This window comes from Mesocricetus auratus, unplaced genomic scaffold, assembly GCF_017639785.1.
Source record: "Mesocricetus auratus isolate SY011 unplaced genomic scaffold, BCM_Maur_2.0 Super-Scaffold_100028, whole genome shotgun sequence".
NCBI lineage: Eukaryota > Metazoa > Chordata > Mammalia > Rodentia > Cricetidae > Mesocricetus > Mesocricetus auratus.
Genome location: NW_024429209.1, coordinates 522,330 through 533,644, shown reverse-complemented (window position 1 = coordinate 533,644; position 11,315 = coordinate 522,330). Strand labels below are relative to the sequence as shown.

General features: G+C 46.9%; 1 protein-coding gene across 2 annotated transcripts; it reads right to left on the bottom strand.

Annotated features, from left to right (window-relative positions):
- Positions 1–1,924: 1,924 nt before the first annotated feature.
- On the bottom strand, positions 1,925–9,650 carry Bpifa3 (BPI fold containing family A member 3). Of its 2 annotated transcripts, none has more exons than XM_040732865.1 (7): positions 9,310–9,650; positions 6,818–6,968; positions 4,936–5,043; positions 4,072–4,221; positions 3,053–3,137; positions 2,612–2,675; positions 1,925–2,149 (listed from the first exon to the last, which is right to left on the bottom strand). In XM_040732865.1, the coding sequence occupies exons 1-7, from the start codon at positions 9,434–9,436 to the stop codon at positions 2,136–2,138; spliced, it is 699 nt and encodes a 232-aa protein (XP_040588799.1). In that variant the 5' UTR covers positions 9,437–9,650; the 3' UTR covers positions 1,925–2,135. The 2 variants fall into 2 exon arrangements, with proteins under 2 accessions (XP_040588799.1, XP_005084708.1); XM_005084651.3 differs by having other exon boundaries at positions 1,925–2,154; positions 9,310–9,649.
- Positions 9,651–11,315: the final 1,665 nt, after the last annotated feature.

Here is an 11,315-nt window from a genome sequence, read left to right as displayed (position 1 = left end):
TGCCCCCAGGGAAGCAGGCAACCTTTTGGCCTAGCCCTCCTGTGTTTGCTCTTTGACTCAAGAGCAGGAAGAACCCTGTAAGCCAAAGGCTATTAAGTGGAATGTTCGGGAACATGGCGTTTAGGGTTGCAAATCCGCGGTGAAGCATTTCGGATTAGGGAGTTTGAATTGAAAGATGGAGACAAGAAGTTCTCTGGCCCTCTTCTCATCTCCGAGCTGTCCACACTTCCTTGTTTGAGTTTTTCAATTCACCTGAACCTGGATTTCATCATATTCCCCTTGGGTGTGAGGGAAGGCTGGAGGGGGGTTGCTAGTAGGGAGGGAGGGAATGCCTGGGGGATGAGGGTTCACAGTTAAGAGTGTGAGCTTTGGAATCCTGCTGCCTGCCCTTGACTGTTGGGGTTGACTGTGCTGACATGGCCAGTTCCTCTCTGTGTGACTTTAGGCAAGTAACATTCTTCTTCAGAAATCTAATGTGTAAACTGGGTGACAGTTTTGTACCTCATGGAGTCGCTGTGAGGCATTTAATGAGGTGCTGAAGACTTGTCATGTGCTTATGATATGTGTTACTATTATTTATTTATTTTTAAAGATTTGTTTTCGTTTATGTATTTAAGTATGTATGCCACATGTATGCCCACAGAAGCTGGAAGAAGGTGCTGGATTATCCTGGAGGCATTTATGGGCCACCCAAAATGGGTGCTAAGATCTGAAACTGGGACCTCTGGAAGAGCAGTAAGCACTCTTAATCATGGAGTCATGTTTCTAGCACATGCTACAATTGTTAATATATATGTGATATTGATCCTCAATCTTTGATGGGTTTGGGTGGGACTCAACATTCAATCACTGAGTAGCCAGTAGGCAAATAGCTAACAATGAACTCAATGACCTAGAATAAACGTTTTCCACATGGAAAACATCTTGAAAATGGTTTCTCATATATCCCACACACATGTGCTGCATGCTAGATATTTTATTTGAAAAATTGTTAAAATATATTATGTCTTAGAAAAAGGTGCATACGTGAATAGTTGAATTAGTTTTCCGTAGACTTTCCCCATATCCAGTATCAGGTCAAGAAATAGACCGTGACTGCTGCTCTAGAAGTCCCTCCCTGGTGCTGAGCTTACCCTACTGTAATTACCCTGACCTCTAGCAGTATGCATTAGCTTTGCTATTTTTGACCTGTGTCACTAGAGTTGCAACACAGTTGGGCTTCAGGTCCAGCTTTTCTGATGCAATTTTGGAAGTTCCACCCAAATGAAGTGGAGGGTCATTTTCGTCACCATTTCATCACATGTGACTCTCCTACCTTCCTAACTGCCTGTCAGTTCTCTGCAGGTGTTTAGGAACATTGCTGCTTTAGGGCTATTGTGAGTACTGCTACAAGTGAGACACCTTGTCTTTTGACAACTTGTGATGAACCCATCACATTACTAAGCTGGTGCAAAGTTCAGCTTGGCTGAATGTTGCCAGTGTCCTGAAGTGGTGGTGTGATTTCCCTGACACCAGCAGTGTCCTGTAGAATTTTTATTCACATATTGCAGGTGACAAAGCCCAAAGGGTGAGGGACTTTGTCTAAGACACAGATAGCGAGTCCTCAAGCCAGGAGTCATCCAGTCACTCTATCCCAAACCTTTGCTGAGCTTGCCCTGTTGCCATCTTTTGCGTTGGGGATGGGGACACTGGTTGCCTATATAGAGCTGAATCTGGTCTGATCCTGGGTATCTTTTGTATTCCTGCTCTATTATGCTTTCTCTGTGACCTTTGGGAGGTCCCAGAGGTCCATGGCTGTAAACAACAGGCTAGAGTAGGCATTCCCCACCACTACTGGGCTGATGAGCAAACCAGGGATATTAAACTAAACCTCAAGGTGGGTGGTGATAGGGGGTGGTGGTGTTCCCTTCAGGTGGGGCTAGTGTATCCTTCAGAGTTAGAGTTTATTGTTTTGGAGAGGACAGGATGTCTTGGAACCTGGGGGTCATGTTTCTAGGGAACAGCAGAATACCCACATTAAGAGAGACCTAAGGTCTCAACCAGAAGTACCTTCTTCTGACCAATGGCAGGCAGCAGGAGGCTGGCCCCTTGAGCCTGGCACCCAAGAGGTTTGACTGATTCAAAGTTGACCAAGATTATGAGCAGCCACCTGTTCTGAAAGGAGAAGGGGAGCCTTGGTTGCTAGGTGACCCATCTAATCCCCAGGTCCACAGGGAAGGGAGTGCTTTCCCATCCATCCTCCAAGGGCTGGGGCCAGGAGCATTCCTATCATTAGCTCAGAATGACATGCCCTGACAGATGACTTCCAGCCCTCCATTCCCAAGACTGTGAACTCCACCAGGGCAGGGGCTGAAGCAGTCTACCTGTCTCTGGAGAAGGGCTAGTCTCGAGTTTAGATAGGGGTGTCCTCCCTACTGGATTTGTAGCTTTGTGGTAACTTGGTAGGGTACAACCTGGTTAGCAGGGGTTCCTTTTACTCTTCCCAATCTCTTAGGAGGATTTTACAATAGAGTCCCTATAATATATTATCACAGGATATGAGAGTTATGGCTCCCCCCCTTAGTACCTACCAATCCCAAGGAGGCCTCCCAGGATGGACCCCAATACTCACCCACAAGGCCTTTCAACAGCTTCACATCCAGCTGCCGGAGGATCTCACCGATCAGAGGACATACCTAGGTCCCCAGCACAGAGACAGGGTCAGCCAGGGATAGGAAGGAGCTAAGGTCTCTGAGGCAAGTAGCCCCGGCACCACTGGATTCCAGCAGGACCCAGCCAACCACTAGGAGCTATGCACAGCACACCCATACCCTGCCTCCTGAAGCCCCACAACTATGAGATGGGGATTTCAACTGCCTGTGCCTCACATGTGGACATGGACACTTAGGGTGGCTTTCCCTTGTTTGTGGAAACAAATCTGAGGGCAACTGGGGTTTGCTGTCAGGTTCCAAAGCTTTGGGTTAGAAGTTCTCTGCTAAATTAGCCAGATGTGTGCCTTGATCTTCAGACTCATGGATGCCTGTGGGGCAGACAGCACTCGAGGACACCTTACCTGACTTTCTACTAGGTTCGGGATAACTTTCCCCAGGCTTTCTCGGAGGTTGTGGAGAAAATGCTTCATCTTAGGTGGGACTTCCCTAGGAAAAGAGGTGGGAATTCAGGACAGAATGAATCAGTCCAGGCCACACCAATCCTGGGAGGTATGTACTGAACACACTCTCTCACTCCAGATCCTCACTTGGTCTTCTAGGGAGGTATTCTTGTCAACCATAGTCACTGGGGACCCGGAGAGGTGATGTGGCATGGGCAAGGTCACACAGAGAGTAAGTTCTGACTCTTAACGAGGACCATGACAGGATGTCACTAGAGTTCATGGTCTTCTTCTACCTTGTCAATGTCTGCTACAGTCTAAGCTGGCACCACACAACTGATGTTTACATGGGCAGGCATGAAGGGTGTCATGGTTCAGCACTCACACGAGAATTACAGAGATAAATTAGCACACTCCTCACAGTGGTGTGTTGAGATGGACAGTTGGTTGGTCAGTCCCCAGAGTTCCATGCAACTCTTGTGTCTGTCTTGTTCACCCTGGTATCTCTAGCATGAGGCTGGGTGCCTGGCCTAGGAGCTTCTTGATAAATACTTGAGGATATCTTCGTGAGTTGCTTAAAAAGGCCAGAAAGACATTCTAGAAGAGATGTCACCATGTGCAGGCATAGGGGTGTGAAGAGTGACTGTTAGTGGAGGGTACAGGACCACAGAACAGGGTAGGGATGAGGATGGAGGGCTCAAGAGCCTTTTCTGAATTTGATATCCCCTCAAAGGCTTGGAGTGGGAACCAGGGGGAAGTAGAAGAGTTCTGCACTAGGAACTTATCTCTATGGTGGTGCTTGGAGGATGAGATGGAGTCAGGAAACACAAGGAGGGAGGGGTTTCTTGGAGGGGGACACAGAAGGAACAAATCCTGGTGAAGGGATGAAGTCTGCTTTGGAATCATGAGGACAGGTGGGAATATGAAGCCATAGCTGCTCGTGAGTCAGGGATCCCCAGGGGACCAGGGAGAGGCCTTACTCAGTGGACATGGATGCACCCTCACTGCTGGGCTCCATGTGACATCTGCCCATCACCAGCTCCCTCCGGCCAAACTCATCTTTCTCCAGCCAGGACTCTGCAGCAAGGCCCATGCGGGCATGCGTCTTGATGATGTTTGAATTGAAGGGCCTATGGTGAGAGAGGAGGAGTCAGAAGGGATGGACTAGAGGGAGATGGGGGGAGCCAGCAAGAAGAGCAGCAAAGTCAGATACAACCCACTGTCTTCCCAACAACCATGTCCGCTAAACCCTAGGTTAGCGAGTAAGGAAAAAGCAGCCATCGACCATAGAGACCTCTGTGCTTGTTTTTCTCTTTTCTTTTTATTCTGGTGCTAGAAATGGAGTGCAAAGCCTGGGCACGTTGAGCATGGGCTCTACCACTGAACCCACTCCCACATCCCCTCCCCAATGCCAGTTGCTTAAGGAGATAAGTGTAGGAGTTCTTGGAAATCCAAGGGTTGAGAGTAAGTTGATATCTTAAGAGCTTTTCTGTGTGGCTGCAGCTCCTGGCTCCCTTGCAGGAAGTTTGAGCAGGAGGGGAGTGATCAGAGAAAGAGGAGGAATGCCTCCCCTCCTTTTCTTTTATGGGACATAGCTGCTGAGATCACATGGGTTTGAATGAGCAAGTGACCCTTTCACTATGAGTGTCATCTATGCTGCAGTAGAAGAAACCAAGGTTCAGGGAAGGGTGACTCATCCTAGGTCATAGTGAGTCAGTGCAGGGGGTCAGGATCTGAGTTCAGGTTGGAGTCCTAGTTTGCCACCCAACACCACTCCAAGCTCCCAGGTCCCCGAGAAGAAGGAACAGTGCTCAAGAGACACTGTTTTGTTGGGTAGGACTCACAGTTGGAATTCAACGTCAAATTCCAGTGTGATGTTTGCGGAGAACCACTCTTTAGGGAAAGCCATCTGGATCCCATCACAGTCCAGCTGCACATTGGTGATGTTGATGCTACCCGTGGAAAAAGCAGAGGTTCCACAAAGATTGAGGGATGGCAACTCAGCAACAAGGCCAGCCTTGACTGCAAGGAGGGGCATGTGGTCGGGCTGGGAATCAGAGCTTGGTGCAGATGCTCTGACAGCCTGAGTGGCCAGCTGTCCCAGGGCTCAATAAGTATTCCCCTCAGCCATGGATTGTGCAGTCCAGAGCCAGATGTTGACAGGCAGGACCTTCCATCTCAGGACCCTGGGCTACTTCTCAAAACAAGACTCCCTCTGTGATGGACAGTCCTATCATCTGTCCGGGACTCCAGAGGGAAGCTACTTGGTGTTTCCACACACTACCTACCCACTTGCTACCTGCAAATAACCTTGGCCTACTTGGAATATAAATGAGTTTGACTACTTTTGTTGTTCACACCACCTCTTCCTGAAGATGTTTCAGTTCCTTCCTGTGCTCCCTGCTGCAATCTTTGCCTTTCTATAGACTATATTCTCCATGAGGCAACCTGGGTGGCCTTTATACAGTCCCTTGTCCCCTTGTTCCTCCCTACTTTTGGAATAAGATACAAACTGAACACAGTGGCCCCCATAGACCTGCAGGGTCTACACAGAGTTTCCTTGTGGCATTGGTTTCTCCACCTCTACCATTCACCCTTTGCTCAGCCAGATGTGGGGTGCTCTTTCTTCTTCAAATGCACCCATATCTTTCATATCTCTGGGCCTTTGTCCCGACAGCCTCTTTCCCCCAGCCACTCTCCCGTATCTCTCATGTCCCTTGCCACCTTCTCTTCCAGGGTCACCTCTTAGACAGGTCCTGATCAGCTCCCTCACTCCCACCCCTCACCTTGTTAAATTTATTTTCTTGTGGCATGCCTCTTCACCTGAAATTAGGCCTATATCACTGGGATGCAATCTCCCCAACGGTAAAGGTCATAGGTCTTATTCATAGCTCTATTCTCAATGTGATTTGCGTACAATAGATGTTTTATGATAACTGTAACATTTGTTGAAGGAATGACTAAAAAGATTTTGGCTGCATGTTTCATAGGAAAACCCTGCTAGTGCCCTCTGTTGCTCATTCAGATAGAGAGAAATGAGGCGTCCAGGGCAAGAGAAGGTGCTCAGGGGAGAGCAGGTGGAAGAATGGGACTGCAAGGGCAGAGTGGAGACCTGGGAAGTAGAAGGTTCAATGGAGCAGTCTCAGAGGGCGTGGGTAGGATTACTCAGTATTGTCATGGAAGCCCCAGCTACCAAGGGTTGTATATCCTATGTTGTCACCACACAAGTTCTGTACAGGCCTGTTAGAGTCCCCAACATCTCCTGCAGGGGACCATTACTGTGATTGTTTCTCTGATGAGGGCCCACGGTTTGTGGGCAGTATAGTCCACTGCTTATGCAGAGCCACTTGAACAAAGATTCAAGTGTCTGGTTGCAGCACTGGTCTTGTCTGATATCCCAGGTGTTTAACCAGGCTCTGTTCTGTGTCCCCATTTTAAGGTGCATTTAGAATGGCTAAGCAATTTCCCCAGGGTGGGCAGCAAAGCTGGGCTTTAGGTGTAGACGTGTCTGTTTCTGAGCTGTCATGCTAATTGCCCTGACGTGCCACCTCCCCGAATAGCTCCTGACAGTGACCTCCAGCTTGTTCTCATCTTGGGTTTGTGTTTTGCCTTCCTTTTGTCTGACTGAATGCCTTCCTTCTTCAGAAGCTTTGCTCTCTGTTTTGTCTTCTGACCCCAGCGTCCCTAGAGTGCCCCCAGTGTCTGGAGTGGGATTTGAGGTCTCACCTGATCTCTTGCTGCTGCTGGAAGTTCATGCCACCAATTAGCCAGCCCACCATCCCTGGGGCTGCCATCCCTGAGACATTCAGGCGGTCCAGGAGCCTCACGCTCTGGATCCGGCCTTCAGCGTTGTGCTTCAGGAGGCCCTGTGCAATGACTGGAAATGGAGAAGGGATAGTGAGGTGCAAACTCCTGTGCAGAGTGGGGCACAGAGAAAACAGGCCTTGCGTGAGCCCGGGGTATCCTCTTTCTGCTGAACACTTATTCCTGTCTCCAAGTCTCCCACAGAGAAGAAATGGATCCATTTTTAAGAAGTTTCCTAAGTAGAAACTGTGGCTGTAATCTCTTCCAGTTGTACCCAAAACACCAACTAGGATGATAATAAGAAAATCATTTACTCTGCAGCAAATACATTCTCAAGGGATCAACTTGAGTAACTATGCTCAACACTTTCATAAGATTTTATGGGGCATAGAATCTGACTAGTCACACACTAAGCCTATGGGCAGGGTTTCCCATTGTGAAAATATTCCTTTCTTCTAAATATACAGAGTCAATGTGGGTGTGATCGGATTCAGACGAAGCCTTTGAGAGGAACTCAACACGCTTGAAAATTCATGTGGAAGAATAAAAAGGCTGTCAGAATAATCAGTATTGCACAAAGATGCAATAGTTAAGGTGTCATGTTACAGAGACAGGTCTGGGAGCACAAAGAGGAGTCCTTACATTGTTGGGAGTTTGGCCAGTTAGTAGAAGGTCTAGGAAGCAGACTCATGTGGGCAGAAATAAGGCTGACTCTTTACTTTCCATGCACAGATGCACACAGAGATAAATGCTCACTGTGTGTGTATTAACACCCTCAGTGTGGAAGGTAAAACTAGAATGCTGTTGAAAGAGACAACTAGAATAATTCCGGGATGTGATAAGATCTCAAGACTCCAAATACAAATTATATAATGAGATATTGGTGAATTTGAAACAATTCCTGTTCAACAAAGTCAATGGGTGCCAGTTGGGAGGAATACTGTTCATCTTCTGTTTTACCTGCAGAATCAATCAACCATGAATTGGAAATATTTGGAAAAAATTACTTGTGTTCTGAAAATGCTAAGTCTCTTTTCTTGCCATTATTCACTGAATGGGCCATTACAGTTATTTACATTGTCCTAGGTCTTATGAGTAGTCTAGAGATGGTTTCAAGTATGAGAAAGGATTTGCATCAGTTCTGTGCAAACACTGCGCCATTTTAGGTAAAGGTTATGAGGATCCATAGATTCTAGGATCCAAGGGGGAGCCTGGAACCAATCCCCATGGCTACCTAGGGACAACTGTATTTGGTATAGTACTTTCAATGTAGTAAATACATTTAAATGAGGTCACAGGGTTGGCCCTAATCTAATAGGACTGGTATCTTTGAAAGAGGAAGACATCAGGTATATCATTTTCTGAAAGACTATGAGAGGATGCCATCCATAAGCCAGCAAGTGAGGTCCCTCCCAGACATCAAACTTGTCAGTACCTTAAACTTGAACTTCCAGCTGCCAGAAGTTTGTAAAAAAACAGTCATATGTTGTTTGACTCCTCTGCCACCACCCCAGCCTCACCCTATCTATGGCATCTTGCTTTGGCAACACTGACTGGTTGCTACAGGTGGATACCCTTCAGTGGTGGGGAGCATGGCAGACAGCTTTGTTCTCTTACAGCTGGAATGAGTGTACACCAGCACAGCCATAGCACAGCCATTTAAAGAGGACTCCAACAGTTTTAATTACATCGAGCTTCGTTCCAGATATACATATCCAAGAGGAATTCTCTCACGTGTTCCAGTGGGGACCCGTCCAAGGATACTCATCTCAGTGTGGCTTACAGCAATGGGAAGGTACAGTCAGTTTAGGTGACAGTCCCGAGGGAGCAGCCAACTAAACGTAGGTAATGAAGTGGACAGACTTCTCTGCAGCAGCCAGTGCAACTGAGATGCCAGCTGTAGAGCAGGGGGTGAAAGGCAGAGCAAGTGGCAAGTCAGGGTCAGACAAATTAAAACGCCACCTGCAAAGGATGCAGATGTGGTTTGTTGTTTTGAGTCTCACGATATGACACCAGGCTGGCCTCAAACTCAGAGATTTGCCTGTTCCTGACTCCCAAGTGCTGGGATTAAAGGCATGCACCACCTTGCCCAGCTAGATGCATAGATACACATGCTAAGTACATGGCAGTCCCTGACAATTTCTGTAAGGGAATGGGAATAAGGGTAAGGGAGCAAGAGAAAATGGCATAAAACAAAAGACCACATGCCATGAATTGGAAAAATTTAAATTAATCTCAATTTTCTGTACTTAAGGTCCAAAAGAAAATAAATAAGTAAACAAACAATAAAAACAAACAGGTAAATAATAATTAGATGAGAGGCTGACCCAAGGTGGTTCAGCAGTCAGTGGTGTGACCCAGGCTGTGCCCTCCCCACTCTCTGGTTAGCAGGCCACACCCAGGGGTAAGCTTACTTCTTTCTAGGGTGGACCTTCCATCCTTGTGGGCTGTGGTCAGTCCAGGCCAAGGCTGCTTGAGCAGGGCTGAGGGCAAGACTAGCAATCCCAGGAGGAGGACCAAGAACCTCCAGAGTGGATGCATCTCAGGGGCTGGCACCTGAACCTGCAGGTGTCAGTCAGGGTCCAGCAGGGCCCAGGCAGCTGGCTGTGAGTGTGGCCACCCAGATGGGTGGGCTTAAGGCTTTCTTCAGGCAGGTGGCTCCACAGCTGCCCCCAGCATGCTGTGGGAGGTGGTGCAAATGGCTCTGGCAGCTGCTCCCAGGGCTGGCTCACATGGCCAGCAGGTGCAAGAGGCCAGGTCTGCAGAGGAAAGCCTGGTTGCCTGGAGACGCTGCCCAGAGCTACTGTTGGGTCATCCAGCAGGAGTCCCCTCCCTGACCCTGGCACAAACTGCATGTTGTCGATGTTTAAGTGAGTGAGGATGGCCAGCCTAGCACTGTCCAATTGGAATAGAACTTACTCCTTTTTTCTTCTGGGGGGAAGGCAGTCTCTGGAATCTATTCACCCCTTAACTGCAAGGCTGTATCCCTTGAAGCCCATCTCCTCACCTGTCTCCACCCTATAACAAGCCCTCTTCTACTCTGTTCCTGTACTTCCTATTTTTTTTAAGATCCTGCTTTCAAGTGAGATTACACAGTATTTGTCTTTCAACATCTGGCCTGTTTCACATAGCAGAATAGCTTCCTGGTTTGTTCACATCATCAGAAAATGGTGGCATTTTCTTCCTTGCGGAGTCCTAATAATATAGTCCATTCAGCCACTGATAAACACTGCAGTCATTGTGAACACTGACGAAAGGAACAAAGGACAGGCTTTTCTTTGATGTGGAGTTTTATTTCTCCTATATACCCAGAGTGGGGTTACTAGATCATATGGTGGTTGTTTGATTTTTCGAGGTTTTATTGTTTTCCATGTGATCAATTTACATCCCATCAGCAATACAAACGGGGTCACTTAATGTTCTCTCCAACATTTGACATATTTCGACTTTGTCTTTTTGTATAATATTTTGTTTATTCTTTGAGCATTTCTTACACAGCATGGTTTGATCATATCCGCTCATGCCTCCCTCCCTCCCTCCCAGCTTCCTCCAGGCCCCACAGCACATCTCCCTCCAGTTAGTGATGCACATATGCACTAGAGTGTGGGACCATCGCTGGACCACGAGAATCATCTTTTCAGTTCATTAGCTCACCTATTGATTAGATTTTTTTGTTCATTTTGTTTGTTATTTTGTTTTTCAAGACAGGGTTTCTCTTTGTAGTCTTGGCTGTCCTGGAACTCACTCTGTAGACCAGACACAATACTCTGTTTCCTGAGTGCTGGGAATAAAGGTGTGTTCTGCACCACCTGATGATTGAATTCTTTTGTAGTTTTGCAGTTCTTTGCAAATCCTAGATATTAATTCTTCATATGGTGTATAGTGAAAAAAGATCCCACCAGTTACATGGGTGTGTCTTTGCTCTGGTGATAGTTCCCTTTGCTGTGTAAAAGCTTTTTAATGTAATATGATCCATCCTATTTTCCAGTTATTGGAATTATTTCCTGTGCTGTCAGTGTGCTATTCAGCAAGTCCTTATCTTTGAATATATATTTGAAATGCCTTCCCTGTGTTTTTCTCTATCAGCTTCAAAGTTTTTGCGTCTGGTATTAAGGTAATTTGATCAATTTTAAATTGATTTTTTTGCAGGGTGAAAGATAGGGATCTAGTTTCATTCTTTTTTTGTGTGTTTTAAGACACGATGTCTCTGTTTTGTATCCCTGGCTATCCTGGAACTCACTGCTCCTGTACACCAGGCTGGCCTTGAACTCATAGATATCCACCTGTCTCTGCTTCCTAAGTACTGGCATTAAAGGCATGCATCTCCATGCTCAGCTTATTTTCATTCTTCTACATGTGGAAATTCAGCTTCCTCAACACCATTTGTTAAAGAGACTTGGGCTCATATATTCTTGATGCA

Coding starts and splice junctions, on each gene's coding strand:
- Bpifa3 (XM_005084651.3), bottom strand. CDS start 9,436: ATGCATCCACTCTGGAGGTTCTTGGTCCTCCTCCTGGGATTGCTAGTC. Junction 4,222..4,935: donor TTTGACGTTGAATTCCAACT/GTGAGTCCTACC, acceptor CTCTCACCATAG/GCCCTTCAATTCAAACATCA. Junction 3,138..4,071: donor GGTGCATCCATGTCCACTGA/GTAAGGCCTCTC, acceptor CTCTTTTCCTAG/GGAAGTCCCACCTAAGATGA.